The sequence below is a fragment of the Hyaena hyaena genome, unplaced genomic scaffold, assembly GCF_003009895.1.
Source record: "Hyaena hyaena isolate Hyena2069 unplaced genomic scaffold, ASM300989v1 scaffold_222, whole genome shotgun sequence".
NCBI lineage: Eukaryota > Metazoa > Chordata > Mammalia > Carnivora > Hyaenidae > Hyaena > Hyaena hyaena.
This window is the reverse complement of record NW_024080855.1, coordinates 1,664,042-1,690,629: the sequence shown is the minus strand read 5'-3', so window position 1 is coordinate 1,690,629 and position 26,588 is coordinate 1,664,042. Positions and strand designations below refer to the sequence as shown.

The window sequence follows — 26,588 nt, the reverse complement described above, 5'->3', positions numbered from 1 at the left end:
TTTTTTTTTTTAATTTTTTTAATGTTTTATTTATTTCTAGGAGAGAGAGAGAGAGACAGCATGAGCAGGGGAGGGCCAGAGAGAGGGAGTCACAGACTGAAACAGGCTCCAGGCTCTGAGCTGGCAGTCAGCACAGAGCCCGACACGGGGCTCGAACCCACCAACCGCGAGATCGTGACCTAAGCGAAAGTCAGACGCTTAACCGACTAAGCCACCCAGGCGCCCCAAGGCTATCCAGATTTTTCAATTTTCCTTAAGTGCTTTTTTTCTCTCATAGGCCTATATACATAATCAGAAGATTATGAATGAACCTTATTTTTAATCATATAAGGAAAACATTGATTTTTATCATTGTAAAATCATTGATATTATGAAAAGTTAAATGAGCATACTGCTCATGGGAGAAAGTAGAATTTTCCTAGAATGGACTCTTTTTCTGGTTGATCTTTACCACTGTGACCACTGAAATTAACAAAAGAAAACCAAAAGAAAGGCACTTTGCTTATGCCCATATGCCAGATAATTTATCTCCTATAGAGAAATGAAAGTGATGTTCAGGAAAACCTGCCAAGATGCGGCTGAATTAAATCATATTTTCCCAAACTAAGAATACTAATATGACATCATATTCCAGAATAAAGAAGTAGCACAGTTTTTTGTTTGATTTTGAGTAGACACCTCTTGTCTACTGCTGATCACATCAGTTGTGGCTTCATCGACCATTTCAAATGGTGCCTGGGAGTCTGGTTGATGGACAGCCAATCAGATGAGGATTTGATCTTTCTCCATGACAAAACCTGTTGCTGGAAGTCAGTTTTACTTAGTTTTCTAATTCTTGTGTGTCTCTTAATCTTAATCACTATCGCAGAGGCATCCTGTCTTGAGGACTTCATTACTAACATGACTGTTGTTTTAGTCTCCACTCATTTCTCAGAATGTTCATCTATAAGTTAATTCCAGAGTCTCCTGGACTGTAACTTTCACAAATGAAACACCTGAAGAAATGGAGTTCTTACCATGAGTCACAGACTAGTCTGGATTTTCCTCCTTCCTTGTTTTCTGTGTATTTATGTTTTCTCCAATTTTTCCCATGATGGCCTAGCTAGCATTTACTTCATTTAATAGGGAAGGTTTTGTTTAGTTCTTGTGTTCCAAGAACTGGTTAGAGTTATGTAACAAGTTTTCTAGTTCATTTGCTTTGTTGCTATTCTTTCTTTAGAATATTGTTGTCATTCTTTAAATAACATTTTTAGTTGTTTACTTATTGAAAAATGCTTCATTTTCCTTGATAAGGAATGAAGGCATTGGAGATCATGGAGTTTGCTCTTGGTATATAACCTTAACTTTGCCTCATGTGTTTTGACCTGTATTATTGCTATTTGTGTTATTATTATTATTACTATTTTATTTTTTACTGATCATAAAATTTCCAATCTGTTGAGATTTGCTTTGCCCACTTTTATTGTTAATTTTTTTATTACATTTTTTATTATATTGCTGTCAGAAGAAAAAAGCAGGCCATACTCTCTTGGAGGATATTTTTGAGGTGTTCTTTTTGGTGCAATATTTACAGTAAACCAGAGTAATCATTTCTTAATGTTTGCAAAGAAAATGTGCTTTTGGTTTACATTTAAAAATGCACCCAGGTTTATAAATTGTTGTAAATTTTCTCTATTTGATGTTTTTCACATTTCAAAAATAATGTATAAATGTTTGCTGTATGAAGTATGACAATGTACTAAAGATGTATAAATGCAAAGTTAATCATCTCCTTGCTCCTCTCCCTAAACTCTTGTTAAGAGCTAGAAAAGTTCTATTTTTTCGTAATTTTAAAAAAATGTTTATTTATTTATTTTGAGAGAGAGCGTGTGTATGTACATGAGTGGGGGAGGGATGGAAAGAGAGGGAGAGAGAGAATCCCAAATAGGCCCCACACTGTCTGTGCACAGCCTGACACGGGGCTCTTGATCCCACAAACCATGAGACCATGACCTGAGCTGAAACCAACAGTTGGATGCTTAACCAACTGAGCCACAGTGCACCCCTCGTAATCTTTGACACATACCTATTTAACCTTTTAGTCATTATTTTATCTTCTTTTATTTTAGTTTTTCTTGATACTACCTGAGAAAAGCATGTTAATTTTTCAGCTTTTATATTTTTGTTGCTTCTTATTCTACCCCTTAAAGTTTGTGCTTCATATATTTTGATGCTCTATTTGTTGTACAAAGTTCCATGATGTTTACTTATTAATTGTACATAAATATCTTTAATTATTACTAAGTGAACTTCTTTGTCTTATGTACTTCTTTTTGCCTTAATTTAAACATCTTGCCATTACTTTCTTTTTCTTGAATTCACTGGTTACACTATTGTTCCTTCTTTCAATTTTAGTCTTTCTGACATCTTTTATTTTCAGTGTACAGGTGGTTGGGTTTTGTATTTTCACCTAGTCAGTCTTTATATACATAAATTGCTTTAAAATATTTTATATTATCTTTTTATAGATATTATGTATAATATATAAATTGACAAAATTGTAAAAATGAAGAAAAAAGGAAGACACTCTACACTTAGAGGGAAGTAATAATATTTTGTTCTATTTCTTTCCTTTATTTTTATGCATTAAATATAACCTTCTAACTAGGTTTCTTCAAAATAATAAGGAAGTAAGTGTGCTGGGTGGCTCAGTCAGTTAAGCATTCGACTTCAGCTCAGGTCATGATCTCACAGTCTGTGAGTTCAAGCCTTGCGTCGGGCTCTGTGCTGACAGCTCAGGTCCCAGAGCCTGTTTCAGATTCTGTGTCTCCCTCTCTCTCTGCCCCTCACCCACTTGCACTCTCTCTCTCTATGACCTGTCAGTACAGAACCCAACACAGGTTCTGAACCCACATACCATGAGATCACGACTTGAGTCAAAGTCTGACACTCATCCTAAAAATCCAGGTGTCCCTTTAATTTTTTTTAATGTTTATTTATTTTGGGGAGAGGGAGAGAACAGGGTTGGGGCAGAGAGAGAGGGAGACAAAGGATCTGAAGCAGGCTCCAGGCTCTGCACTGTCAGCGCAGTGCCCAGTGCAGGGCTCAAACTCATGAACCACAAGATCATGACTTGAACTGAAGGCGGTTGCTTAACTGACTGGGCCACCCAGGTGCCCCCAATGTGCTAGATTTCCTGACTCTGAGCTTAGAGCCTCTCCAGATGCTTCCCTAGGAAAAATCTCTCTTACTTCTGGTATTTGGGGTTGTGGTATTACTTTTTTGTTGTTGTTGTTCCTGCAAACTCTTCTGTCTTCCATGAATATTCCAACTTTGTGGTCTGCACTCTTTTTCCACTTTCCAGCACTCTTGTCATTGGATTGTCTTTCAGCTTCTTTTCCACCTTCTCAGGGGAACCTGGGGAGGAAGGGGAACATGTCTGTTTAGTCTATCACCATGAACCAGCTACACATGTTTTGCTTTTTGTTGGCATATTCTGGGATTCTTCTTTTTTTAAATCTCTGTCAATTATTGCCAAAGTATTCTTATATTTTCATTGTGTAAAATAATAAAAACAGGGGCACCTGACTGGCTCAGTTGGAAAAGTGTGAGACTCTTGATCTGGAGGTCATGAATTTTAGCCCCGCATTGGTGTAGAGATTACTTAAATAAATACATACATGCATACATATATTTTTTTAATGTTTTATTTACCTGAGAGAGAGAGAGAAAGCAGGAGCAGGGGAGGGTCAGAGAGAGAGAGGGAGACACAGAATCCGAAACAGGCTCCAGGCTCTGAGCTGTCAGCACAGAGCCCGATGCAGGGCTCGAACTCACGAACCGTGAGATCATGACCTGAGCTGAAGTCGGACGCTCAACCGACTGAGCCACCCAGGCGCCCCGAATATTTTTAAAAATAATAAATAATAAAAACATATTTCTTTCAAAGCCATAATCACAATATTCAGAAGCAATGGGTACCACAGTTATAAGTGATTTAATTCTGTTTAACGGACCATAGTATTTATTGCTAATCTATCTCCATCACAGCTTCTTAACTTATATACTCTAAATTTGATTATTCTTTCAGCAGGGTCATTTTTAAGTAGATTCTTCAGAAACGTTTTAGAGGCGCCTGGGTGGCTCAGTCGGTTAAGTGTCTGACTTTGGCTCAGGTCATGATCTCTCGAGGTTTGTGGGTTCAAGCCCTGCATCGGGCTGCTGCATCTCACTGCTGTCAGCACAGAACCTGCTTTGCATCTTCTGTCTTCCTCTCTCTACCCCTCTCCTGCTTGCCCACGCTTGCACACGTGTGCACGCCTTCTCTCAAAAATAAATAAGCATTAAAAAAGAATACATCAAGGGGCGCCTGGGTGGCTTAGTCGGTTGGGCGTCCGACTTTCGCTTAGGTCATGATCTCGCAGTTCGTGGGTTCGAGCCCCGCGTCGGGCTCTGTGCTGACTGCCAGCTCAGAGCCTGGAGCCTGTTTCAGATTCTGTGTCTCCCTCTCTCTCTGACCCTCCCCTGCTCATGCTGTCTCTCTCTTTCTATCTCTCTCTCTCAGAAATAAATTTTTTAAAAAATTAAAAAACACTTTATTAATACTAAACTTAAAAAGCGCTTACATATTTAAGATTGTGTTTCTCAAGCCTTTACTTTTGGAAGATATCCTGGTTAGGCTCAGAATTCTATATCATATTTTTTTCTTTGCAACATTGCTCTATTACCTTGTTTCTAGTGTCCCTGTGGATAGACATCTAAGGCCTGCCTGATACATATTATTTTTCTTTAAAGGTGACAAGCCTTTCCTGGATGCTTATAACACTTTTTTCATACTTGAAACTCATCAAGTTATGTCTTGATCTTGATCGCTTTTCGATCTTGTCTTGATCTTATCACTGTTTTCTTGATGTATTCTTTTTTTTTTTTAAATATATTTTTATTTATTTCTAGGAGAGAGAGAGAGACAGTGTGAGCAGGGGAGGGTCTGCTCCAACTCATGGACCCTGAGATCACGACTTGAGCCGAAGTCCAACACTCAGCTGCCTAAGCCACTCAGCCTCTCCTTGATGTGTTGTTTTAACCTGAAGATTTAGATTTCTTCTTTCAGGAGAATCTCCTTTTATCAACTGTGAGTATATATATATATATATATATATATATATATATATATATATATTTTGGTTCTCTTCCCTATAAACGCATATTATGTGTGTCTTGAATCTTCCTGTTTCTTTTCACATCTATAACTCAGCTGTTAGCTAAGACCTCTTGGCCCTTTGAAGATCTAAATAACTGGTTTAGTCCCCAGTCAACTTCAGGACCTATAAAAGCCCAGAGACTTCCCAATATCAACGAAATCCTGTGTCTCTTTCTCCATATGCCATAGATACAAAACTGTGAACATATAAAACCACATACCTTTAAAAAATACACACACACAATTTCCCCCCTGGAAATGGACTAACGTCGCTATTTAGCAACCTTTAGTTGAATTTGGTTAAAATTTAAAAAGCTGTGAGGAGGGGTTCCCATCACAGGACTGGATCATCTCCTCTCTCTTCTTCCTCCCCTTCTGCTCCTCATTCCTTCCTCCTGGATGACTGTTCAGTTTCAAATTCTTCCCTGTATTTGTGCACAGTACTTCCTTCTTTCTTTCATAAAACATTTTTACCAACTTACCAAGCCAGAAGTGGGTGGGGGTGGGGACATTAGCAGTCATTTTCTACTCTTAGGATCTGCTCTCCCAAACAAAGGCTTTAGTCACTGCTGCATTCAGGTGTTTAAATGATGTCATCAAGATTATATTTCCCGCTCTTCCTCTCAGGTTATGTTTGTCTCTGCTGCTTTTTGTTTGTTTGTTTGTTTTGTTCCTCTATGTGGCCTAATTCTCTTCTGATACAAATAAATTCATTCTGTGTGGTAGAAAACAGGACTACTGGTAGTGCCAATCATATGTATAACCATATAATCATGGTATAAATATAAGAGAGTCCCTCTCTTTCCCAATATTTCATGTATCAAATCCTTTGGAATAAGGAAGATTGGATTTGCTTGGGTCAGCACCCAATGGCATCGTGTGAACATGGCGGGGAGTCATGACTGGATGGAGGGCCTACGCGCATCATCATTCCCATGGGAATCCTATGGGCTCTGGGAAGACCAGATCACTGGAGTAGAGAGTCTTGTTGCCCTGAGAACACAAAAACAACAGGTGTTTACCATATCTCACACTCTTTGGTATGGAAAAGCTCTCTCTCCCGCCCTGGCTCATCCTTCCTTGAGTGAAGGGTTACTTCCAGGACCTTGTGGAAACTTTTCATTTAATGTCAATATTGGTATCCTATTAAAGATTTGGGGAACTAGCTTGGCTTGTGTTTTCATCTCTTTTGTGATTGTTTTTTTGTCTTCTCAGCAGATTTCAGGGAGAAGTTACAGCAGGAAGTTACTTTTATGAAAGGTCTTTTGTTTGTAGCTTGTGAAATATGGTAGCAGCTATGCAGCAAATGAGAATGAAGAAGAATAGGGAATAGACTGAAGGAAAAATGGCCTGATAAACCCCAGCCTCTCAAAGTGAAACTAATTGTTGCAGTGATTCCTCAAGCAAGGGGCTCCGTGAGTTACACTGAGGCAAGTCATGACAGGGTGATTAAATCAGTACAAATGCTCAATCAGCTGGGTATCTGAGTGGTCCTAGAGTCAGAGAAAAATCTTGCTTTGAAGCTATTTACTAAAAGCAATACTCATTCACTGAACACTTCGTCAGGCACTGTGCTAAGTACCGACTATAAACATGTCATTAAAACAGACTACGTTTTAGGAACTTAAAATCTAGCTATTGTGTTATATACATCCTTTACTTCCTCCATATAGTTTATTCTTTATTATAAGTGATGATTTTAGAAGATTCTACTGTATTTATTTCCTTTCTAAAAGATACTTTTATGCTTAATTACAGCTACCATTTGGTGAGGTCCTATTCTGTTATATACCCGTTATACACACGATCTCTAATCCTCCCCCAAAGCCTATGAGATACGTGTGATTATCTCCACTTTACAGATGAGAACAGTGAGGTTTGAAGGAGTTAAGTAAATTCCTCAAGGTCAAGTGGCTGAGCCAGGTTTGGAACTCAAATCTCCAGGCTCTCTGTCTCCCACTGTGTTTTCTCCCTCATTTCTCTCCCTGCATCTTCTCACCTTTTCATCCCTCAGGCTTCTCAGTTTGACCCAGCTGTCCCCTCCCGCTGGCCCATGCCATTGCCTCTGGCAGTGGGTTGATGTCCACCTGGTTCCTCAGTTGTGGCTGGTACAGGCGGGCTCATGGGTTCTGATGAGGACCCTTAAGTTTGGCCATCAGAGGCAAAAGACTCCTTAGAAGAGGATTCTAGCATTAGAAGATGACTGGCATTAAGCACGGTAAAATGTAGTAGGACATACCCTAAAATGTGCCGCTTGGGCATAGGATTATTTTGAGCTGAACACAACTGAGAAAAAAGAGATATAAGAAAAGCTCTCTGCTTTCCCCATTTGCCAAAAAGCACGACAGAACTTTGTAAAGGTGCTCCCCTCCTCCCCTTCTCTACCAGAGAGGACAGAAATCAACCCCCAGAAACAACTCTAGACCCTTATCAGCCTGGAGATGACACCAAAGGAATCTACATAACAAACTTTATTAACCAGACTTTATCTTCCTTAGTTTCCCCATTTATTTGCTTTCTCACAATTTGTTACCACTAGGAGCTGAGTCATTTTCTTTTGTCTTGTCACATTTCCACAAAATTATTTTACAAAATTACTATTAAGATGATATAAAGGGGTGCCTGTGTGGTTCAGTTGATTAAGCGTCCAACTCTTGATTTCAGCTCAGGTCATGATCTCATGGTTTATAGGTTTGAGCCCCATGTCTGGCTCCTTGCTGAAAGCACAAAGCTTGCCTGGGATTCTCTTTCTCTCCTTCTCCCTATGCCTCTCTCTCTCTCTCTCTCTCTGTCTCTCTCTCTCAAAAATAAATATTTTTAAAATTACTAAATAGGGGTGCCTGGTTGGCTCAGTTGGTTAAACTTCTGACTTCGGCTCAGATCATGGTCTTACAGTTTGTGGGTTCGAGCCCCACGTCGGACTCTGTACTGACAGCTCAGAGCCTGGAGCTGCTTCCAATTCTGTGTCTCCCTATCTCTCTCTGCCTCTCCTCTGCTTGCACTCTGTCTCTCTCTCTTTCAAAAATAAATAAACATTAAAAAATTTTTAATGCTAAATAAACCCTCTTTGAGTTACGCATCACAGAGTACTCGCACTTGTGTACAATGCACACATTAGGAAACATCCATTTTTCTCTTGTTAATCAATTTGTCAGTCTGATTTGCATGGCCCAGCCACTAAAGCTAAGCTGGATAGGGGGAAAATATTTTTCTTCCCTACATTAGGCATACCTGAATGGCACACTTTTATTAATCTATCATTTAATATGATTTTATTAAATCTTGTGTCATAGTTAGCAGGGGACTTGTCCAGAGTCACCTGTACAGATGAAAGGGCTAGCCAACATCTGAATTAAATGCAATATTGAAAGGTGACAATCCAAATGTCAAAAAAAATAAAGAATGGTTAAGCAATCATAGAACATAAGTTCTCATATAATCATCAAGAGTTATGTTTCCAAAAAAAATTTAATTTCATGGGGGAAATGCTCAAAATACACTAAGTTTAAAGAAGAGCAACTTAAAATTTCTAAATACACCACACAGTGTATGAACATAATGTACATTTTAAACTGGGAATTCTGAAGTTAAAACTAAAGAAGAAAAGAAAGAAGGGGAGTGTACTCCTGGAAAATGCCAATCAAAGGAGTTCTAGGGGCGCCTGGGTGGCTCAGTCGGTTAAGCACCCTACTTCAGCTCAGGTCATGATCTCACGGTTCGTGGGTTCGAGCCCCGCGACGGGCTCTGTGCTGACATCTAGCTCAGAGCCTGGAGCCTGTTTCAGATTCTGTGTCTCCCTCTCTNACGGGCTCTGTGCTGACATCTAGCTCAGAGCCTGGAGCCTGTTTCAGATTCTGTGTCTCCCTCTCTCTCTGAACCCCCCCCCCCGCCCCCGCTCATGTTGTCTCTACCTCTCAAAAATAAATTAAAAAAAAAGAAAAAGGAGTTCCAGAAACAAGAAAGGAAGGCAAGAAAGCATATGCTTTTCAGCATCAGTGTTGTGAAAGAGGGGTCCAGAGGACCCCAGAGCAGACAAATGCATCACAGCCTCTCGCATTCTGTTCAAAATACTGAGTCACAGGTTAGTTCCCTTTGTGGGCACTGCACATGGCTGATTTATGATTCTGCAGCTCACCAGGTACTGGGACACAGGAAAGGCAATGCTCTCGCGAGTGCATCTGTCTCTGAGAACATGCCCCTGGCTCACGTGAGTACTAGGCTCGCTGTCTGGGTTACAAAGCAGCCCCTGTTTGGATAAAGTGAGACAGTTACCTCATTCACCTCCAAGTTCACCAGGGAAGCTCTGAAATTCCAGAGCAGGGAAAGCAAAACCCTAAACCGTGGTCACCTTGCGGCAACAAAAAGAAACCAAACAGGTTCAACCTGAAACTGCCTACCAACCTTGCCCATTTCCTTACCCCAGAGAGTTTTGAGATCATTCAACTAAGGGGACCAGCTTTTTGTATTTGCGAATGACATTTGGCCCAAAGTAAATGCTCTTGTCCCGAGATCTTATACAGAGTATAGGTTGGCTGCAAGACACAACGCCTCTACTGTTTGTCCCTGACAGGCACACCCACATACGTTTTGAGGTTACGGAGGTAGATTTTTGTGGATAAGAAACGAATAAATTCCATAAACACACAAACCGGGAAAGCAGTGGTCAGGTGGAGCCAAGGAGGAAAGTCTAGGAAGAAAAGCAGACCACCAGCTGGATATGAGTCAACGAAACAACAGAGAACACACATATGCACATGCATGTACATATACAGCCTTCGAGAATGTTCAATGAAAGCTTTGTTTCTAAGACAGTTCTACTTCTTTCTCTGCCTCTCTGAAGACACAAGCAGAATAGTGTTACAAAAAGAGCCACAGGGATAGCATGATATCTGGTACACAAATGCGGAGATAATAAACACTGAGATGTTTTATAGCAGTACACTCATCATCAATAGATGTACAAAGGGAAGGGGCGCCTGGGTGGCTTAGTCGGTTAAGCGTCCGACTTTCGCTTAGGTCATGATCTCGCGGTTCGTGGGTTCGAGCCCCGCGTCGGGCTCTGTGCTGACTGCCGGCTCAGAGCCTGGAGCCTGTTTCAGTCTGTGACTCCCTCTCTCTCTGACCCTCCCCTGCTCACGCTGTCTCTCTCTCTCTCTCTCTCCTAGAAATAAATAAAAACATTTAAAAAAAAATGTACAAAGGACTTACACTGAAGGATCTTGCAAGGTAGCATGAGAAGGGAAGGATTATTGGGATTAGTTCATGTCATTCACTAGCTGACACATAAAGTACAATCATAAGGGTACCTGGATGGCTCAGTCAGTAGAGCATGGGACTCTTGATCTTGGGGTTGTGAGTTCAAGTCCCACACTGGGTATTGAGCTTACTTAAAAAAATAATAATAAATAACTAAAATACAATCATCACACTCAAAGGTTTCAGTTAAGCATTCTGAACTTAAGTAGAAAAGCCTCCTCAGGGGTGCCTGGGTGGCTTAATCAAGTGTCTGACTTCGGCTCAGGTTTTGATCTCATGGTTCATGGGTAAAAGACCCACATCGGGCTTTGTGCTGACAGCTCAGAGCCTGAAGCCTGCTTCGGATTCTGTATTTCCTTTTCTCACTCTCTGACCCTCCCCTGCTTGCTCTCTCTCTCTCTCTCTCAGAAATAAATAAATATTAAAAAAAAATTTTTTTTAAAGTGTTCTCAAATCTGGGGCACACCATCATTAGGCTATCCAGACACAACAGTGGTTAATATTGTTGTGTTATGCCATTTCTCATGCCAACGTCTACAAGCCTTACATGTATTAGCTTATTTAATTCTCACAGAAACACTATGAAATGGGAGCTGTAATGGCACCTTTTTTTTTTTTTTTTTTAACAAATGAAATGGAGACAATGAAAATTTCAGTATCTCCATCGAGGTCTTGCTGCTAGTGGGAGGTTTTGCACCCAGGAAACCAGACCTGGAGCTCCAATTTTCATGCTCAGTGCTCATCGATAGAGCTCACTCCTTGGCCTTCCTTTTGGAGTTTAATTCTTTTTGTATTTTATTTAAAGAATTGTTTAATTGTTATCTTATTTTAATACCTCCATTGACTGGGAGCTGGCATAATAACTTTGGATATTATACATGACAGTATTCACTGTTGTCTCTTTATTCCTTCTAGCTTCCAACCAGCTTCCGGAAACATCCCAGAATCCACAAAAGCTACTTCCCATAGGACAATGCTCATCATAAGAATCTCTTAGGATAAATTGAGATTTAGTAATTATAACAGTGTGCATTTGCATATAATTTCTTAAGTGCTTACTTTCTTATATTCTCACTTCCTGCAAAACCCTGACAGCATATTGAGGCTAGTATTTTCCTCCCTGATGTAAAGGTGAGATTACAAAAGTTCTGAGAGTTTAGGTGACTTATCCAAGGACACACAGCTAACACACAACTGGACCAAGACTGGAATCCATTTTCAGTGAGTGGTCCCCATGTGATGGAAGCTTCAGAGGCCAGGGAAAGTCCTTATTCTTTGGGACTTCTCACGTCACTAACAGGGTGATACCTAACCCATAACAGATCTTCAGCAGGTAGTGTTGACACATATGGGTAGCACGAAGAATTTTAAAGGGCTGATGTAAAACTGGAGCAGTGTCTGCATTCTGCACAAAAGCTTGAAAGAGACCTTTATTTTGTTCCAGGAGGGACCCTTCCTTAGTCATTTCTCTCCATGGTTCTTAAGGAGGGCTGGCAGCTGAGTAATCCTGCCTGTGGTTCAGTCTGGGATGGGATGGTCGATGCTGTTTGAGAATGTCATGCTGTTATTAGCGTGCCTTTCAAGAATGGAATAGAAGGAGGGTCTTCATTTGGAGAATAGCTCTTTTTTTTTTTTTTTTAATTATTAGATTTGTTTCCTTTACCTGAAGGTGGTGCAGGTGAGGCAGTTGAAAAGGAGGAAGTGGGCTCAGATGACACGGAGGTGGACTGAGTGGGGGTGTTTAGAGAACAGATGGCCTAAGGAAACCCCAAGTGAAGGGTGTGGCCCATGGATGCTGCTGACAGTAATAGGTAATCCAGGCTTCAGTTTCCCTTTTCTGCAAAATAGTTCTGTTGTGTTAGTTTCAAACCTTGATAAGGTCTATTTAAAATGGCCGCCTTTCTCCACATCTTTTGGGAAATAGGAGAAAGGGCTCTGCACGTGGTGTGAGAGGGGAAGAGATTAGAGGAGCGGGTCATGGAGAAATGTTTGTGAAATGGCAGAGATGAATGACAAAGAAGCCCAGAAGGCGGTGGGAGAGAGGTGAGAAGTGATGACCAGAGTGGAATGTGGAAAGCTTAAGCAACCCTCACTCACCCCAAGGAGACTCGGAAATAGTTGGGGAGGAAATCGGACTCGCATACAAGCAGGGTATTAGCTACAGGCTGAGTGTGTAGGTTTTAAATAGAAATGTTCACACTCCTCAGTTGAAAAGCTGGAGGCCTAGGGAGGGTTACTTTTGTTAAACGGCTGAACTTCCGTATGTCTGGAATCTTAGAAGAACAACCTGGATAACCAGAAAATGACATTGCCTCACACTAAAACTGTCACTCTAGAAGAAGGGGGTCGGTGATTGATTGTAAGAAGGGAAATGAAACCACAGAAGTAACAGAACTGCAGCCTGAGCAAAATGATTTATGCAAGCCACATGTAAATGTGTGCCCTTTTGCAACTATGACTTTGTCCCTCTTGATAATTTTAGACACCTGAAAGGGGCCCTGTGCTATAGTCTAAAGAGATCACTGTTCCAGCCAGGGGAATTCAAATTCTGTAGACCCTCCCTTTTATAAAGAATACAGTAGGTATCTTAATCATCAAAATCATCCTTTATTTATTTGCATTTGTGAAATACTCCTGCTTTATTCTTTGTTATAATCTACTGTCTGCGCAGGGGCACCGGGTGGCTCAATCAGTTGAGCATCTGACTTGGGCTCAGACCCTGGGCCCAGGTCCTGATCTTGTGGTTTGTGAGTTCGAATTCCACATCAGGTTCGCTGCTGTCAGCACAAAGCCCACACAAAGCCTGCGTTGGAATCCTCTGTCCCCCTCTCTCTGCCCTTCCCCTGCTTGTGCTCTCTCTCTTTCAAAAAAGTAAAAATCTACTGTTTATTCAAAGAAATAAATTGGTACAAAAACATTAGTACACAGCAGGTACATCTAGTCTCAGTGAGCAGCTAGATGTTTCCGGAAGAACCATCAGCAATGAAACAATAACTCTTTAAATATTTAAATGATAATAGACTTGGCATTGAGATGAGCTCCATGCTTATTTTAGTCATGCTTCAGAGCCTACAAAAAGGGCAGCACACTGAAGGTAATCTTTACATTCTAAAAGGCCTACTTGTCATCACAATGCATTGTTTAAATACCCTGAAATCACTTTTGGTGAGACTCTTTTTGAGGAATTAATGTAGTTCAATTACTTCTAATGTGATAACAATAACTCCTGGGTATATTTCCATGTGTGAAAAATTTAACACAAATAAAAATTATCCATTGAAATGAAATATTTCAATACGATTCTAATACAGATTTTAGATTTACAAGCCACGTTTCCTTCAATAATAATTTTACCATATTTTTAGAATTTTGTGGAAGCTAATTTTATGTTAGAATTTCTAGCTAATGTCGGGGAGCAAAATTGCCACCCCAAAATGTGTCTCTTTGGCAGATGGATTATTTGACGCTGATATTTAAAAAACAAAACAATAAAAGCATAAGGCTCCATAAGAACCCTTGATCTGCCTGAAAGAATTTGGTTAGAGGATCTGCTCTGGAAAGGAGCTATCGCAATGGATAACTACAGTGTAATATAAACGAGGTATGGTAGACAGGGAGAAGCTTAGAAAGTCTGTTCAAATTCCTTTCTATGTCCAGCTATTCCTATGTGACCCAGCCAACATTTGTTTATCGAATATTTACTCTTTTATATCTTCCTGTGAATTGTCTTTCTTCCCTTTGAGGTCCACACCCCTACCTTTTTGTCCTTAGCTCTGGAAGGCATACAAGCCTCCATTGTCTAACTGCTCGTGGGCCTTATATTCTTGTAGAGCCTCAGTACATAAGTAATTAAATTTGATTTGCTCCTGTTAATCTGCTTCATGTCAATTTAAATTTTAGACCAGCCAAAAGAACCTTGAAGGGTAGTGTAAAACTTTTCCTCCTCAACACAAATACTACCTTTATTCATCAGCAAATGGTTGAAACAGAGCCCTTATAGAAAAGGAAACCCAAATTAGAGTGTTATGGGTTGAATTGTGCCACCCCAAAAAGATATGTTGAAATCTTAACTCCCTGGATCTCAGAATGTGACCTTTGGAAATAGGGTCATTAAAAATATAATTAGCTGGAATATTACTTGGCAATCAATAAGAATGAAATCTTGCCATCTGTAACAACATGGATGGAAGCAGAGTATATCATGCTAAGTGAAATAAGTCAGAGAAAGATAGATATCATACGATTTCACTCATATATGGAATTTAAGAAACACAACAGATGAACATAGAGGAAAGGAAGGAAAAATAAGATAAAAATTGAGAGGGAGGCAAATCATAAAAGACTCTCAAATACAGAGAACACACTGAGGGTTGCTGGTGGGGTGTTGGGTGAGGGGATGGACTAAATGGGTGAGGGGAATTAAGGAGGGCACTTGTTGAGATGAGCACTGGGTGTATGTGTAAGTGATGAATCACTAAATTCTACTCCTGAAACCATTATTTTTTAAAATGCTTCATTTATTTCTGAGAGAGACACGCAGCGTGAGGAGGGGAGGGTCAGAGAGAGGGAGGTAAAGAATCCAAAGCAGGCTCCAGGCTCTGAGCTAGCTGTCAGCACAGAGCCCAACGCGGGGCTCGAACTCACGAACCATGGGATCATGACCTGAGCCGAAGTCGGACGCTCAACCGACTGAACCACCCAGGTGCCCCTCCTGAAACCATTATTACACTATATGCTAACTAACTTGGATTAAAATAAAATAAAATAGTAAATAAACAAATAATATAAAATAGTAAATAAATAAATAGCTAAGATGAGGTCATATTTGAGCTGGGGATGGGGGTGGTGGTGCTGATCAATTCTGACTGATATCCTTTTTATTTTTTAAAATGTTTTTATTTAGTTTTGAGAGCGAGAGAATATCTGAAGCAGGCTTCAGGCTCTGAGCTGTCAGCACAGAGTCTGACGCGGGGCTTGAAATCATGAACCATGTGATCGGATCATAACCGACTGAGTCACCCAGGCACCCCACTAACTGATATCCTTATAAGAAGATGACCATCTTAAGACAAACAAACACAGGGAGAATGCCATATGACCACAGAAGGAAAAAAACAGAGTAATGCAGCTGTAGCCAAGGAACACCGTGAATTGCCCTGGACCCCAAAAGCTAAGAGAAAAGCATGGAACAAATTTTTCCCAAGAGCCTTTGAGAGAGCACAGCCCTGCCAATACCTTGTATTTCTGACCTCTAGCCTCCAAAACTGTGAGAGAATGAATTTCTGTTGTTTTAAGACACCCAACTATGGCACTGGGTTACAGAGCGCTTAGGAAATGAGCACAGGTTGGAATGGATGCACTCACCTATCTTAGAGACTGATGAAGTGCAAAGGGCACAGACTTTGGGGTTCAGCAAAAGTGGAATAAAGCCTGACCCAGCCAATGCCTTCCTGCGTGACTTTATGTAAGGTGATTACTTTAGACTGTTTCTTTAGCAATATAATAGAAATAAGATCCTCACAAGACTGAGAGCAATTATTATTAAATATATGAAAGTTACAAAGCACATAGTAGGCTCTCATGAAAGGCTAATATGCATCCTTTACATATGAGCACATTTAAGTGGTCCATTAATATTCATCATTTTGATGTCATTGTTTACAAGCTCTTTCCATTATACCTGTTGACATGGGGTTTTGCTTATGTTTATTTCATGTGTTTATAAAAATTAAGAGCTTTTTTCTTTCTTTTCAGTGTAATTATTGAAAAACATGATTGAATTCCAATTGAATTAGTGAAAAATTATTTTTAAAAAACACACTCATTTTAGAACTGTAAATTTCTAGTTACCTGGATGTTCAGTTAGACTTTTGGCAAGTAATGATTTAAAAAAAAAGAATTTTGGGGGTGCCTGGGTGGCTCAGTCAATTGAGCATCTGACTTTGGCTCAGGTCATGATCTCACAGCTTGTGGGTTTGAGCCCCGTGTTGGGCTCTGTGCTGACTGCTCAGAGACTGAAGCTGCTTCAGATTCTGTGTCTCCTTCTCTCTGTTCATCCCTTGCTCATGCTCTGTCTCTCTCTCTCTCTCAAAAATAAATAAACGTGTCAAATAATTTTAAAACAACAAGTTTTTATAATCAATGGAAAATAGACACTACAAACTTCAGTTCCCTGATTGTAATTTAAAGCACATACAGGAAAGTGAGTGGGTGAAAATTCCCAGGCAAATATAGTTTGTTCATTTAATTTTACCTTGACCGTGCTAAAAAAATTGTTTTTTTTTTTTTTTTTTTTTTTGAGAAATAGTAAGATGATGTTCTTTCACAGAGTACTGAACTGTGAATTATCCAATCTAATGACTTGGTTTCAAAGTCTGAGTTATTTACTAGTCTTATTAAAAGGGGATAAAACTTCTGGTTCAAGATGGAGGAATGACATATTTATGTGATCTTCTTCCTAAGACCTCATTAAAATGGCAATAAAGAAATAAAGAGGTATAATTGAGGAGCAATCAAGAGATGAAGAAAGGGCCATCAGTGATCTAAATCTTTCAATAAGAAAAGACAAAGAAGAAAGTGGTAACCAGAGAAATACAGTGAAGGGAATTCCAGCCTAAAGGATGCATGGTGAGGCCACACCTTAGAAGTAAGCCAACCTGCCTAAGGATCCTAACATGCAAGGACTCAGAAAATTCACTTCCCACATATCTTTTCTTAGGAAGTTACTTGGCAATGTGCCTATGCAAGACAAAGGAATAAGCCCAGGAAAAGCACTGGCATGCAGGAAATGGTGTTTTCCAATGAGGAATGTAATTAAGGGAAGTCTCAGGGTGACAGCTGGGTAGCAGACCTGGCAAGTAAGCAAGAGGCTAGGAGGAAATTAATCTGGGGGGAAACGGGAAGGGGCTGAGTATCTCCTACTAACTTTCTGATTATAGGCTAATATAATGATGCCAACAATGCAAAGGTAAAAAGAAAGAAAAACAATTAGAAAGCCACTTTATTCATTTGGACGATGTGGCTGCAAACTCTAGGAAAATCAGTGTGGTTTAAAGAAGGGATTTATTATCTAACATAACAGGGGCACTATAGGCAGGGAAGTTTCAGGGTTGATGGGTTAACTCAGTGGTTCTGGGTCTTCATCAAGCATGTACGTTCTATCTTTCCCTCTGGCAGCTTTACTTTGTAACCATTGTTCAAAAGCTGGCTCTTCTCTCAGTCGGAAGATGCCCACTGCTCTTTTTTCAGGTTCACATCCAACATGATAGGACCCCAAAGAACATACCATGTCTCTCCTGGAAAGAGGAAAACTTTCCCAGAAACCCTCAGCAGACAACCTTACTTGTCTCATTGGCCAAGTGTATCATGTATACCTTGAAACAATTGCTGGAAAGGAGAATGGAACCACTGCTGGAGAGATTCCCTGTTACTTGATATTCATTCTCCTCTTCCTCGCTTTCTATAATAGAACTCCCTTGAGTTTTATCTGGATACATAATCACGAGGAGCCACCTTTCCCGGCCTCCTTTGTTCCTAGGTGTAGCCATGTGACTAAATTCTGGCCAATAGTATCTGATTGGAAATGTGTGGGTAATTTTTAGATTATTCCTTTAAAAAGAGTTGTAATTGGGGATGGCTGGGGCACGACTGGCTAGTTCAGTCAGTAGAGGATGTGACTCTTGATCTCAGGATCATGAGTTCAAACCCCATGTTGGGCTTGGAGCCTACTTAAAAGGAAAAAAGAAAGAAAGAAAACAAGTTGTATGGGGGTGACTAGCTGGCTCAGTCGGTAGATCATGCAACTCTTGATCTCAGGCTTGTGAGTTCAAACCCCACATTGAGGGGCGCCTGTGTAGCTCAGTCGGTTAAGCATCTGACTTCAGCTCAGGTCACGATCTCGCGGTCCATGAGTTCGAGTCCCACATCGGGCTCTGTGCTGACAGCTCAGAGCCTGGCGCCTGCTTTGGATTCTGCGTCTCCCTCTCTCTCTGCCCCTTCCCTGCTTATGCTCTGTCTCTCATAAATAAATAAATATTAAAAAAATTAAAAACAAACACCCCACATTTGGCATGGAGATCACTTAAAAATAAAATCTTAAAAAAAAAAAAAAAGTTGTATGCTCTCCACTGTCTCATGCTTTCCCTTTTGATAGCTCAAAAGTTTGGTGGTAGCAAGTCAACTTCAAACATGAAGGTGAAGGCAATTACTAAGGAGATGACAGCAACAGATAGAAGGAACCTGAGACCCAAGGCATTCTCATGAAGCTAACCTTCTTACACTCCTACTAGTTTAGAATTTTATGAGATAAAGAAATAAACTTATGTCCATTTATTCTAATCACTATTAAACAGCCAGAGCAATATCCTAATTAATGCAATGGTCATGCTTCTCAAAGTATGGTCCCCATACCAGCAGAATTAGCATCGCCTAGAACCTTGCTGGAAAGGCAAATTCCTGGGCCACACCCCAGACCTAGTGAGTCAGAATACCTGTGAATGCAGCTCTGCAGGCTGTGCTTAAACAAGCCTTCCAGGTCATTCTGATGCAAACTCAAGTTTGAGAAACACTGGATAGCCCAGGTGGGATCCTTTGTCTGGATGAAACTAGAGTTGACCTCTCCTGGAAATTCTGGCTAAGAGGGCAGACACTTGAAAAAATCAGGGCTCTGTTGGGTTCTATTAAGTGAAGACGGGATGGATGCTAAGTTGGCAACCAATAGCATCTGCCCTTGTTATAATATAGTTAACCGATTTTCAACTCTTAGAATTAATCTGAAGACTTGCTTCTATAGTTTACTCTCAAACAATGTGGCAGTTAGGGGTGCCAACCCCCCTGCAGTCAAAATTCCCTGCAAAGCTTTTGACTCCCCCAGAGCTTAACTACTAATAGCCTACTGTTAACTGAAAGCTTTACCAATAACATAAACAGTGGATTAATAATATTTTGTATGTTATGTGTATTATATACTGTATTCTTACAATAAGAGAAAAGAAAATGTAGTTAATACAAAAAAATACATTTATAATACTGTACTGTATTTATCAAAAAATCTGCAAATGAATGGACCCACATAGTTCAAACCCATATTGTTCAAGGATCAACTTTAGTTTCAGAGAAGAATGTAAAGGTCACGGTCATTGATAATATAAAAGTATATATGATAGACTTGAGTAATGGAAATCAAGAGAAGAAAATGGAGAGAAAAGAGATAATGTCAATAGCTGATGTAACAAGAAATGAAGGTGCTCATTTAAATGATAAAAAAATTAAAATAAATAAATAATAGATAAAATTATAAATGTAACCAAGAGAGGAACTCAAAATAAGAATACAAATTGGAAGCTGCACGAGTGTCCACCGACTGATGAATGGATAATGATGTGGTATAGGGGAACTGGGTGGCTCAATCGGTTAAGCGTATGACTTTGGCTGCGATCATGATCTCATGGTTCATGGGTTCAACTCTGCATCGAGCTCTGAGCTGACAGCTTGGATCCTGAAGTCTGCTTCAGATTCTGTGTCTCCCTCTTATTCTCTGTCCCTCCCCTGCTTGTTCTCTCTCTCTCTCTCAAAAATAAATAAGAATTTTAAAAAATTTTTAAAAAGATGTGGTATAGACGTACAATGGAATATGATTCAACCATTAAAAACAATGAAATCTTGCCATTTGTAACAACCTTCATGGAGCTAGAAAGCATTATACTAAATGAAATAAGTCAATCAGAGAGAGATAAATGCCATACGATTTCACGCCTATGTGGAATTTAAGAAACAAGACCAACAAAGAAAAAGAGAGAGACAAACCCAGAAACAGACTTTTTTTTTTAATGTTTTCTTATTTTTGAGATAGAGACAGCATGAGCAGGGGAGGGTCAGAGAGGGAGACACAGCCTCCTATGCAGGCTCCAGGCCCTGAGCTGTCAGCACAGAGCCTGACGCAGGGTTTGAACCTACAAACCGTGAAATCATGACCTGAGCCGAAGTTGGACACTCAACCGACTGAGCTACCTAGGCGCCCCAGGAACAGACTCTTAAGTATAGAGAACAAACTGATGGTTATCAGAGTAGAGGGGGATGGGAGGAGCGTGAAACAGGTAATGGGAAATAAGGAGTGCACTTGTGATGAGCACCACGTGATGTATGGAATTGTTGAATCACTATATTGCACACCTGAGACTAATATTATACTGTATATTAACTAACTGGGATTAAAATAAAAACTTAAGGAAAAAAAAGAAACACAAATCTATTGGGAAAGAGACTGGGGAAGAGGTAGAGCCAAGCTAAATCTTCATCTTTCATGATAGGAAGTCAACAAATAATTTCAGAAAATATTACATCAAGAAATAGCAATGTTAATATAGTATTTAAAGAAATGAAGCAACCACCAGAAGAATACAAACAGAAGTGACTAGAATCGTTAAAAATAGTTTTCCCTCTTGGAGTGGGGACTGCTGTTCATTATCAACCCTTTTCTACAATTCGACTTTTATTTTTAAGTTAAAGGATGTATTTTAATGATGGCACATTTTAAAATTTATGTTTTCATAGGTGGTATACACAGGTTGGGACAGAGTCTTCCTACAGAGAGGACTGTAGGAGTTTTGTGAGTTTGTGAAACTCTGCAGAAGCGGGGTCACCAAGAATGTGTGCAGAGCCCCAAGTCTCTTCCTTCTTGTGAGGCAGCTTTAGAAATGGTTGGATGCGGACAGAGTTTCTCACAAAAGGCCCTCTCCTCAGGGGCATACTCCTTCGGACTGCTCTACGGAGTTCACATGTGGCCAGACTGAACGGGAATTTCCTCTCTTGACCACCTATCCCCCCGCCCCCCCACCCCCCGCTTTCTCATTCAGATGTGGGGCACACAGTCTTAATGGGCAACGGATGTTTGCACCAGACTTGTCCTCATTAGTCTCAGTTCTGCCTGGGCAGCTGAACGCTTGCATCACAGAAAGTCACAATATTTCAACAATCAATTGCCCCAAGACACTTGAGCTGACAGCAATGGTGGTGTACTGTACGAGGAGAAATTTATCCATGTCTATGTCTTTAAATTCAGCTGGCGTATTTCTTCTCACCATGCTGTTATTTTTGTGATTTACTTTGTGCCCCAAATTACTTGTCTCACAAGTTGATGTCGGGCTCTGTGTTCTCAACACCACGTAATTATAGTTGGAAATGGGGGAGGTTGAAGTGGTTTGAGAGAGGCATGGTGCAGGGCAGTGGTTTTCAGACTGCTTTCAATGGAGTCCTAGGGCGTTGCAGAGACACCTCCACGGAGACACCCTAGAGAGTGGGAGGGAGTAGCCAGGGACCCTGAGTCCACCTCATTCTCACTTGAATCAGAGTAGCTGATCCAATGCTGTCTTACATTTTGGGAGAAAGAAGTTTCCAGAAATAACTCCCTTGAAGTCACTGGTGCTGAACACTGACTTAGCACTCAGGAGGTCTGGGTTTGCACATTATTTTTCTCATCTACGTGAAGGTTCCTACAACCCTGAGCAATGCTATGACTTCTCTGATCGTTTCCTGACTTGTAAAATGGAGATATCGGTACCTTTCTCCCTATGTCACATTAACTCTTTGCATCAAGATAGAATAGGTAAATTCTAAACTATTATAAAAACACAGAGGTTTATTACCTAGAAGATACATAGTCTCATAAGAGTTCATTTAATTTGGTTAACTATTGATGGAAGATTACACAGACGTAATTTTTATACATTGTCCAGGAACGCTATGGTCAATTATCATGAGGCAGTAGCTTTATTTTTTTCCTTTTGAACATTTTCCACCCCACCCCCTATTTGTAATAAATTGCACACACAGAAGAAACTTCTAAGTAACCAATATGGTAGCTGTTATTTTGTGGTAATTAATTTCTCTAGAGATAGTGATAATCATCCTGAAATCCACAAACTGTGTGTATGCTCCCAGCTCCCAAAGGCCCAATGTATTTTAAATTCAGCCTTTCAGTTCCTACAACATGGAGGAAACAGAATGCAGCAAGATTGTAAAATTATACAACTCGGATGTGCAAAAACAATTTCAAGTTTGTTTTCCCTTTGATTGCTCACTGGCGAGCTGACTTCCCTCTCCCACTCTGCCCTCTCCACTTCTCAGGTATCAAGAGGAAAGCTTCATTTTATTTCTTTACAATATTTCTATTTCTTCCCAATTATGCAGGTTTGTTTCAGCGTAAACACTTGGTCCATTCAAAGTTCAGCTTCCCATTAGGGCTGATAAAAAATCTTTGTCTGGTTGAGTAAATGTCTTTAGATAAAATTCTCCCTCTCTCTCTCTCTTTTTCTTTTTTTTTTCAACTGTATGTATTTATTTAGAGAGGGGAGAGGGGCAGAGAGAAAGGAAGAGAGAACCTGAAGCAGGCTCCAGGCTGATGAACAATGTTAAGACCATGACCTGAGCGGAAATCAGGAGTCCCAGGCCTAACTGACCGAGCCACCCAGGCGCCCCTAAAATATTCTTATCTCTGAAACGTAGTCTCATCCACCTTTTCTTCTTCTGGGGAAACCGGCAGGACTTACATATTTTCTTGATGACTTCCAGATAAAAGGTGTATAGATGTTACAGTGTCCAGCCAGGCCTCCTCTGGCCTCAGAGACAATGTTCCAGGCGAGCTTGGTAAAGTCGGCTGATAGGTGCCCAGGGGCTCTCTCCTACAGTCACATCCTCGGCGCCAATTCATAAGCCCCTGCCCAGTGGGCCCTCCCAAGCTTGCCCCGTTGGGACCCGCCTACAGAAGGGTCTGGCCCTGGTGACACTTCTTGAGAACCAACAGCAGCCTGGGAACCTTTCTCCCTTCTCCTCTGTCCCAAACACAGCGTGTGACCTCAGCTTAGCCCAGAAAGAGAAAATCCGAACACGCCTAACCACGCACGTGATACATCCCGCTCCTCTCTGCAACGACCCTAGTTAGAAGGGCGGGTTTTGCCCCTCCTCTTCCGGTCTGACAGAACATTCCCCTTCATCGTATCCTTTCTTCCAGAGATGACTCTCGCCCTTGCCCCAGGGTCGAAAGGATTCAGGAAACAGAAACCAGCTTATCGTAAGGAAACAGGCCAGGAATGGTTCAAAAACATTTTATCTGTTACAAGGAGGAAAGAAGTCTCTAGCACCGCAAGGATTTGCCTCAGCAGGGAAAGGCCAGAAAATGGCGGAAGAGACCGCCCTTCGCCGAGGGAGCTAGGCGCTCAGATCGCTGCCCCGGGGTGGGGCTCACCCTGCCTTTGTCCGCAGAGGTAGGAGGAGCCTAGGTCAGGAAGGACCCAGGTGCGTGAGGTAGGCCTCCGCAGTACCCGGCTGGGGGTCTGGCTCATTAGATTTCCAGAGAATGCTATAGTCCGTGGAGTGGATGACGAATTCTGGCCTTTGCCACTGACTCACTCTTTGGCATTGCCAAGCTTTATTGGGTATCTGTTTTTCCATCTATAAAGTAGAACTGATAATAAATAAGACCTACCTCAAGGGTTTTTCCGGTGTGAAAGAGAGATGGCATTGAATGTCACTTGGTGAACTCAGAAATGTAGGGATAAAAGATTCTGAATTCTTCAATACCCCCAGATAGCGAGAAGGTAGTGACTAAAAAGAAATGTTTATTTTCTCATTGGCATTTTTTAATAGAGTAGAAAGAAGAAGATTTTTTTCATTGAATCAGTAGAACTTAAATATAACTATTTTCTTTTTACAAAAAATGTTTTTGGCGTTTATTTATTATGGAAAGACAGAGAGAGACACAGCGTGAGCAGGGAAGAGGCAGAGAGAGGGAGAGACACAAAATCTGAAGCAGGCTCCAGGCTCTGAACTGTCAGCATAGAGCCTGATGCCGGGCTCGAACTCACGAAGTGCGAGATCGTGACCTGAGCTGAAGTCAGAAGCTTAACCGATTGAGCCACCCAGGTGCCCCTCAACATAACTATTTTCATGTTGGTAGAGAAAAATGTGGACCTGCCTGGTTAGCTTAGTTAATTTCTAGCGCTCAGGACCCTTGGTATAGGGCTTGTAAATTCAAGCCCCAAGTTGGGTGTAGAGATTCCTTAAAAATAAAAATCTTAAAAAGAGAGAGAGAAAGAAAGAGTATAATGTAGCAAGTGAACATTTTTATTCTTTGCAACCTGGGTCTTAGTGCAATCAAGTTTGCTAATTACTGCCCCAAACTCATCTTGCTTGCCACTCATTCTAGCCAAGAGATTAGTTTAGAATCATTAGGGTAAAATTCTGCCCCCAGATTTGAATTGAAAATTTTTAAGTAAGCTTCCTGCCCAGCAAGGAGACAAACATGGGGCTTGGACTCACAACCCTGACATCAAGACCTGAGCTGAGATTGACAGTCAGATGCTGTCACCCAGGCTCCCCGTTTGAATTGAGATTTGATTGGAATTTTGTTAAATCTGACATTTTATAATAATGAGCCTTCTCATTCAGGAAGTTGGTAGTTTCACTCAATCAGGTTATTATTTTTCTCTGAGCACATTTTGGAGTTTTCTTCATAGAGTCTAGTATGTATGTTTTATGTAAAGAATTTTATAAGGGTTTTTTTCATACTATAAAAAAAGACCTTTGTCTCCATCATATATATATTTTTTAATTTATTATTTTTATTTATTTCTAGGAGAGAGAGAGAGAGACAGCGTGAGCAGGGGAGGGTCAGAGAGAGAGGGAGTCACAGACTGAAACAGGCTCCAGGNGCTGATTCATTTTGACCAAGCCATAAGCTACGTGCTGATATCTCTTTGTGGCTTCGCTTCACATTTCTCTGATAACTAATGACATTGGACATAATATTTTTATTTTTTTTATTTTTATTTTTATTTTATTTCTAGGAGGGAGGGAGGGGGAGAGAGAGAGAGAGAGAGAGAGAGAGAGAGAGACAGCGTGAGCAGGGGAGGATCAGAGAGAGAGGGAGTCACAGACTGAAACAGGCTCCAGGCTCTGAGCTGGCAGTCAGCACAGAGCCCGATGCGGGGCTCGAACCCACGAACCGCGAGATCATGACCTAAGCGAAAGTCGGACGCTTAACCGACTAAGCCACCCAGGCGCACCATATTTTAGCTGTTTATAGATGATACACAAGAACGTTACTATTCTGCTAAAAATTTGTCCTTTTTAGTAGCCATAATAAAAGTAACAATAATAAGTGATAAAATTATAGTAGTATTGAATAGCTGCCAAATGACAGGCACTATACTGTATGTTTACATGTATTTTCCTGTTGAATCTTCACAGTAACCATATAGTTATTTATCATTGTTGTCCTAGTTTGCAAATGAAAAAATTGAAGCTCAGTGAGATGAAGTAACATGCCCAAGGGCACACAGTTCGTTACTGAGCACTTATTAATTCCCTTAGGTTTTCTAGATACACAATCATATCGTTTGTACAAAATGAGAATTTATCTACTCCTTTCTGAGGGTTATGTCTCCTATTTTTGTTTCATGCTGCACTGAATTGGTCATAATTATATAGCAAAATGTTAAATAGTTATCGTCTCTTAAATGTTCCTGAACCCTCATGACTTCGGTGGACATGAGCATATGATGCTTAGTCAGCTGCGGTAACGATAACGATAATGCCTAACACTTATTGTGCAGCTAGACAGTCTGAGTCTAGAATTGATGCTCTCAACCACACTACTAATTCAGGAACTACTCTCGCCGGTTCTAGCATGTTCCATGCCACTCCAGCATGATCCTCATGCTTCAAACCTTCTCCTCTACCACCTCCCCTAAGTTTCCTGGCTTTGTAGCTAAAGCTTCCTCTCCAAGTGTAGCCCCAGTTGGGGTGATCCTGTTTACCGTGGATCTTATTTGGTTCTTCCTTCTGACACTGCTTGTGATAGTGTCTTGGCTCTCCCAATGAAATTAAATAAAGAGGTGGCCCATCTCTGTGTCTTCTTTAGGCCTCAAGACCCATCCTATCTAAGCCCACAATTTCCTTTTACCAACATACACCGTTGAAGTCTCTTCTAACTTCCCTTTAAAATATCTTTGAAAACAATAACAAAAAAAGAGGAATTGTTCATTAAAACTCACTATACCTAATGTCAGAAAGGCCAAAGAGAAGTGATACTCTTCTAACTACACCTCTATATTCGTTCTATAAATTTTTTTAACGTTTTATTTATTTCTGAGAGAGA

The 26,588-nt window shown here is 40.6% G+C and overlaps 1 protein-coding gene across 1 annotated transcript in view; it reads right to left on the bottom strand.

Moving 5' to 3' along the window:
• Positions 1 to 3,090: 3,090 nt before the first annotated feature.
• The window catches only part of LOC120239078 (leiomodin-2-like), a 49,327-nt gene continuing 25,829 nt past the window's right edge, over positions 3,091 to 26,588 (bottom strand). The window contains exon 3 of the mRNA XM_039243188.1: positions 3,091 to 3,396. Within this exon, the coding sequence (XP_039099119.1) occupies positions 3,254 to 3,396 (143 nt within the window). The 3' untranslated portion in view covers positions 3,091 to 3,253. The remainder of the gene's footprint in view (positions 3,397 to 26,588) is intronic.